The sequence below is a fragment of the Neophocaena asiaeorientalis genome, unplaced genomic scaffold (assembly GCF_003031525.2).
Source record: "Neophocaena asiaeorientalis asiaeorientalis breed wild unplaced genomic scaffold, Neophocaena_asiaeorientalis_V1.1 scaffold1133, whole genome shotgun sequence".
NCBI classification, from domain to species: domain Eukaryota; kingdom Metazoa; phylum Chordata; class Mammalia; order Artiodactyla; family Phocoenidae; genus Neophocaena; species Neophocaena asiaeorientalis.
In genome coordinates, this window is record NW_020175058.1 from 223626 (window position 1) to 230576 (window position 6951).

General features: G+C 37.2%; 1 protein-coding gene across 1 annotated transcript in view; it reads left to right on the top strand.

Annotated features, from left to right (window-relative positions):
* The window catches only part of LOC112412358 (zinc finger protein 33B-like), a 77411-nt gene extending 71628 nt beyond the window's left edge, over positions 1–5783 (top strand). Inside the window, 1 exon segment of the mRNA XM_024764030.1 lies at positions 4573–5783. Within this exon segment, the coding sequence (XP_024619798.1) occupies positions 4573–5274 (702 nt within the window). The 3' untranslated portion in view covers positions 5275–5783.
* The last annotated feature ends 1168 nt before the right edge of the window (positions 5784–6951 follow it).

Genomic DNA, 6951 nt, shown 5'->3' on the forward strand with positions numbered 1-6951 from the left:
CCTCTCAAGGTAATGACAAAAATACTAAATTTTTATAATAAAATTAACTTAAAAAACGTGGAATTCATATAGAGAAAATATATATACATATCTGAATAATGTGTGCACATGTGTGCATAGCTGTATACACACACACACACACACACACACACACACACCAATATCCTGGGTGGGAGGTGTTGGGGAAATGATTAAAAATAGTCTCTTGCCAACCCAGAAAATCCTCTCCAGAAATGGAGAAAGAAAAATTATTAATTATTATTAATTATTTTATTAATGAACTAAGCATTAAACTAGACTGCAGTGCGCATTCCAGGCAATCTGCTAATGAGTTTGCAGACAGAAATATCACACTTTTATGTAGCCAGGCAGATACAACCCTTTCTTTGTACTAAGAACTTGACAACACCATTTACTACACACTGTTCATCCTAAATTCACATGGTAATTGGGGTGGCCATTTCTATTAGTTAATTGCCTTTATCCAAATGAAAAGTAAAGCTTCTTGCATCTCTATGACAAGCAAGTAGCTACAACTTGTAGCCAAAAGCCTAGGAGTTTACCACAGACACAGGGAGATGGGGTGCTATCTTCCTTGATGTTTATTTACATTTCAAAGACATAGCTCCAAGGCCTTTAACAAAGATAATCCTGGGTTGTAAAACTAACAAGAGGTTTATTTACTTTTTAAAAACATTCGCATGCATCTCAAAGGGACAGAAAAAAGGATTTCAGTTTTCTCAAGGAAATGCTCTAAGAAAAGAGGGGAGGAAAATCTTTTCCCCTTTTTGAACCAGGGAAAATTCAATTTTTAATTATTTGTGTTTACTCTTACAGGAAACTATAAAACTTAACAATTTAATTCAAAATGACAATTTTTTTCTGAGAGTTTGGTTTTGTTTTCATTGACAAATAATTTTAAACTTCATCAGGAAATATATAACCTCAGAGAATAGGGAGGAAATTTTATTGGAAATGCATATTATTATAAACATAATTTAAAAGTTTGGTGCTGGCTTCAAAGAAGAACGGAAACAGATCCAAATACATAAGAATTGAGTATATGTTAAAATAGTTATTTCAGGGCTTCCCTGGTGGAGCAGTGGTTGAGAATTCGCCTGCCAATGCAGCGGACACAGTTTCGAGCCCTGGTCCGGGAAGATCCCACATGCCGCAGAACAACTAAGCCTGTGCACCACAACTACTGAGCCTGTGTTCTAGAGCCTGCGAGCCACAACTACTGAAGCCTGCGTGCCTAGAACCTGTGCTCTGCAACAAGAGAAGTCACCGCAATGAGAAGCCCGTGCACCACAATGAAGAGTAGCCCCTGCTAGCCGCAACTAGAGAAAAGCCCGCGTGCAGTAACGAAGACCCAACGCACCCAAAAAAAATGAATACATAAATTTATTTTTTCATTGTTATTTCAAACAATGGAGATAGTTTGGAATGTTCAGTTAATGATTTGAGAAAATAAGGTTAATGGTACATGAATTCAGCATGTAAATTTAAAAAGTAAACCATCAATTACCTAGAAGATAAATAAAAGATTTTAAAGAACATAATTTGATATAGCATGAAACAAAAGGCAGAAACCAGAAAGGATATAACAGAAAGTTAAAACACAAACTGAGAAAATATATTTAATAACTATGAGACACAGATTTCACACTTTTGATAAACTGCTCTTACAAATCAGTTGAAAGATGAACATCTAACATGCAATAAAAATAGAAAAAGAATATCCTGCTGCAGCTTTTCATTCAATCTACAATGCAGTGGACTGCCAGATGCCTCAATATTCTATTTACTATTGCAAAAGAAAATATATGGACAATTAAACTATGACATACCATTTACTTTAAGATGCATTACAAGATCCAATTTCAGAGCTGTTAAAATACGAGAAAAAATGCATGTCTTAGAAATATTGAAATGTAATTATAAAAGAGAAAGTACAGGGACTTCCCTGGAGGGTCCGGTGGTTATGAATCTGCCTTCCAGTGCAGGGGACACGGGTTCAATCCCTGGTCGGGGAACTATGATCTCACATGCCGCAGGGCAACTAAGCCCAGGTGCCGTAACTACTGAGCCCGTGCATCACAACTAGAGAGCCCGCGTGCCGCAACTACAGAACCCATGCACTCTGGAACCCATGCGCCACAACTAGAGAGAAGTCCACATACCGCAATGAAAGATCCCACCTACCACAACTAAGACCCAATGCAGCCCCCCAGAATTTTTAAGTAAATACTAAAAAAGAAAGTACAACTAGTCACTAAGTATATGAAAAATATGTAACATCACTAGAAATCAAAGAAATATTAAAACAAACATGAGACACTATTTTGTCTACAGTATTTCAAATTTCATTTCCCTTCAAATGTACTGCCTTAACTAAAACCCCACCTAGAATTTTCCCCAATTTTATTTGCTTCATACCACTTATCCAAGTGATTTCTATTTGACTGGTCCCAGGAAATGGTAGTAGAATAAATTTGTAGAATGATGCTTTTCATGTGGTCTAGACAGGAACTACTTTTAGATTTAGAGTAAATGTAACTTTTGAAAGTTTAGAAAGTAGGAAGATTTGAGAAGGCATTTGTGGAGATTTGGAGTAATAGTATCATTATGACATTTTTTTCCTAGATACTAAATAGAGCCAAGGCTGAGTGAGAAAACACATTTTCAGCTTGTTGTGAAGAGTGGACAGTTCAATGAGACAAAGAAGTGACTAGACTGGGGCAGGGGTTATTGATTATGGAGCTGTAGATTGGTAGCTTGAAAATCTGATGGGCATTTAGTTGGTGTAAATTTTGTTTGCTAGAATGATGACTTGTAATAGTTTTCTATGTGGTACTTGGTCAGTGGTTTTTCAGCTTGGGATAGACTTCGTTGCACTGGATAACAAATGTGAACAAGACTTTCTAAATGGTAAATAAACATGATTGTTACTCATTTTCTAAGACTGGATTGAAAAATATGTCCCTTAAATTCTAATAATATGTAGAAGCCTGAAATGTAGAAATGTGAGATATAAAGCAAAATTAAGTGTTATTATTGTGGCACAGGCAAGGTTTTAAGGAAAAGTAAGTGAAAGTAAATGTGATTATCATGGTAGTTTACCTGTCAAATAACTATGATAGATCAATATTAAGGTATCACAGCCAAAATAGTCAGAACTAGATTGCTACAGGTGACTTAGTCTGCCATTGTTTTGTACTTTCTTTTGTACATTCCTGTGAATCATGGCTAGAAGGGAAATTAGAGTGTAATCTAATAACTCTTCCCTCAAACATGAGGCAGTTGGTGCATTCAGGGATTTACTTTGCCGTTATGTGTAGAATGGAAATAAGGGAAGTTCAACTGGAGCATGAAAACTTGTCACAATGTTATTAAAAACAATGTGGATTTGAGGGTATTAGACCTACTCTGTAGTCCATCTCTTTATTTTCCCCATTAACACCTTTATCTACTTGTTTTCCTTGTCACTGAAATTACTCATTAGCTCAGTTGTACCCATCCCAGTCTCTGTGATTTTCCTCCAACCCGAAGCTACCACTTCTGTAAAATCTTCCATCCTCTATTTGCTGTTTCTCGAGTTTACATTTTCATTTCTACCCACTTTGAAATTTCTGTTTGTAAAATGCTGAATAATTACGTCTGCCTATTATTAGCTTTTCTCCCTTTTCTCCACATTTGTTTTCCCAAACAAACTAGATGGGGAAGAGTCACTTTGATCTTGAGAGACTCCTGAAACCAAAAGTCAAATATATAGTATGACATTTGTATCTTAGTCCAATCCTATTAGAAATCTGTTCAAATTCTTATGGTATGTTCAATATTTTCATTTCTAGAAGACTGCAAAACTCATGACCTAACAGAGAGAATCCAGGACAACCAAAACAAATATTTGCCACAAGTTGCATTCAACAACAAAACATTGACTTCAGAGAAAGTTAATGCTTTAGGAAAATCATCTAATATGAGCACAAACTTTGTTTCTTCAAGAATAATACCTTATAAATATGACTTATATGGAACAAGTTTGAAAAATACTTCAGTATCAATTAGTAGTAATAGAAACTTTTCAAGAAAGAAGCCTGATGTGTTAAATATACATGAAAAATTATTTGTTATTAAGGAGGAAAAGTCTCATACTCAAGGGGATTCTTATGAAAATAATCAAAATGAGAAAGCCCTTGATTGTAATAATGGTATTATTCAACACCTAAACATCCAAACTTCAGAGAAGACGTTTAAATATAATAATGGTGGGAAAGCCTTAGAGAAAAAGACTGTGATAATCCCACATAGGCAAATTCATACAGGAGAGAAACTCTGTGAATATAACGGACATGAGGAAAGTTTCTGTGAGAAGTCCTCTCTTTTGAAATGTCATGGAATCTACATGGAAATGAAGCAACATGAAAGCAGTCAAATTGAAAATAATTGCAGCAGAATGTCACACTTCACTCAACTTCAGAAAAATCAGAGAGGAGAGAGGCTATTCAAATGTAATGAATGTGGGAAAACATTCAATCACAAGTCAAACCTCACAGTGCATCAGAGAACACATACGGGGAGAAGCGCTATGAATGTACTAAATGTGGGAAGTCCTTCCAACAGAAGTCAATGCACATGGTCCATCAAAGAGTTCACACAGGAGAGAAACCCTATGAATGTAATTTATGTGGGAAGACCTTCAGTCACAAATCAGCCCTCGCAGACCATCAGAGAACACACACAGGAGAGAAACCCTACAAATGCAATGAATGTGGGAAGTCCTCTTACTGAAAATCATCCCTCACTCAACGTGGGAGGACTCACACAGGGGAAAAACCCTATGAATGTAATGAATGTGGGAAAACTTTCTGCCAGAAGTCAGCTCTCATTCAACATCAGAGAACTCACACAGGAGAGAAACCCTTTCAGTGTAATGAATGTGGTAAAACTTTCTGTCAGAAGTCAGCCATTGATATACATCAGAGAACTCACTCAGGAGAGAAACCCTTCCAGTGCAATGAATGTGGGAAATCTTTTCATATGAAGTCAACTCTTACTAAACATCAGAGAACTCACACAGGGGAAAAACCCTATGAACGTAATGCATGTGGGAAGAATTTCTGTCAGAAATCTACCCTCACTAATCATTTGAGAACTCACTTGGGGGAGAAACCTTATACATGTGGAGAATGTGGGAAAACTTTCTGCCAGAAATCAACCCTTACTAATTATCAGGGAATTCACATAGGGCAGAAGCCCCATGTGGCATAAACTGGCTATGTTTTTCCCAATACTCATTTCCTTTTTTGTGTGGGTACACAACTAGTTAAGATTTTCTAGCTTTCCCTTGATCCACATGAGGTTATGCAATCAAGCTCTGTATCAGAATGTGGGCATAAGTGATGTACATTATTTCCAAGCCCGTGAAAGACCTCATTTGGAATCCTTCCTACTTCCCACTCTTTCCCTGTCAAAGATCGTCCTCAGGACAGCTTGGGAGTGAGGCATTAGAGATTACAGATTCACAAGTTGGAAAAAACCAGGGTCTCTGAATGACTCCCTGAGCAGAGCCCTCCCTTCTCTACCATGACCCTTAAGTCTTTTCAGGAACAAGAAATAAACTTGCATTGTGTTGAGCCATCACGTGTTCAGGTCTATTTGTTGTCATAGCTTATCTTAGCCATCCTGTATTTCATATAGCCTGTGAATCTAATGATGGAGTGAGAAACACTCTATGTCAGAGAATTCAGTAATAGAGAAACCCCTGTCAATATCCTGCATTTTAATAACCCTTCATCAGCAAGTCAAACATTTTGTAAATCAGATATTTACCATGAAAAACCCTAAGATGAAATGGCTGTAGGAAGATTTTCACAAAGACACAGATTTTACTGAACATCAGATAATTGAGAGTAGAATAAAACCTTATAATCTCAAAACACATTTCAAAATTTGTATATCAGAGAATATGTGACAGAAGAAAATTGTCAGCTTTAGAAATGTCAGGGAGGCTTCCCTGGTGGTGCAGTGGTTAAGAATCCGCCTGCCAATGCAGGGGATGCAGGTTCGAGCCCTGGTCTGGGAAGATCCCACATGCCGTGGAGCAACTAAGCCCGTGTACCACAACTACTGAGCCTGAGCTGTAGAGCCCGCAAGCCACAACTACCGAGCCCATGTGCCACAACTACTGAAGCCTGCGCGCCTAGAGCCTGTGCTCCGCAACTAGAGAAGCCACGACAATGAGAAGCCCGTGCACCGCAACGAAGAGTAGCCCCCGCTCACCGCAACTAGAGAAAGCCCGCGCACAGCAACGAAGACCCAACGTAGCCAAAAATAAATAAATTCATTAAAAAAAATGTTGGGGGAATCTTCATCTGGAAATAATCTAATTCTAGAAGCAAGGTTTTGGATGCAGTACCAAATATCTTATTAGAAATATAACACAGTATGTTTACTTAGTCATGCTCACCATGGAATATGTAGCTTTAAAAAAGGCACAAATGAGTTGAAGCATCAGAATAGGAGCTTTCAATGTGTATGTAAATAGCCTCTGAGCTATGTCAGGCTGATACGCATAAGTATGCTCTTTAACACTTATTTCATGTATGTTTGATTTTTGTTTTAGACCCCAAAATAATCGTAGTGAAATGATGACGCTTACCTAAATAACTTTATTTATATCAGGGTTTCTTACACTAAATACTATTGTTGTTTCATCATATATTTACACAACATATACTTTAGAAGACACATTGAATGCATAAAATGCCACATATCCTGTGTTCTCTACTCTTTGGTGACATATATAAATGGGTATAAACATTGTTACCAAACTGTCCTTTCAGTAAATGACCCAAACAATGTTTAATAGAATCAAGGTTTACTTAAAGTATGCAACGAACCAGTACACAATTGTTTATAACACACATCTGAGTCAATGTTCAAAAG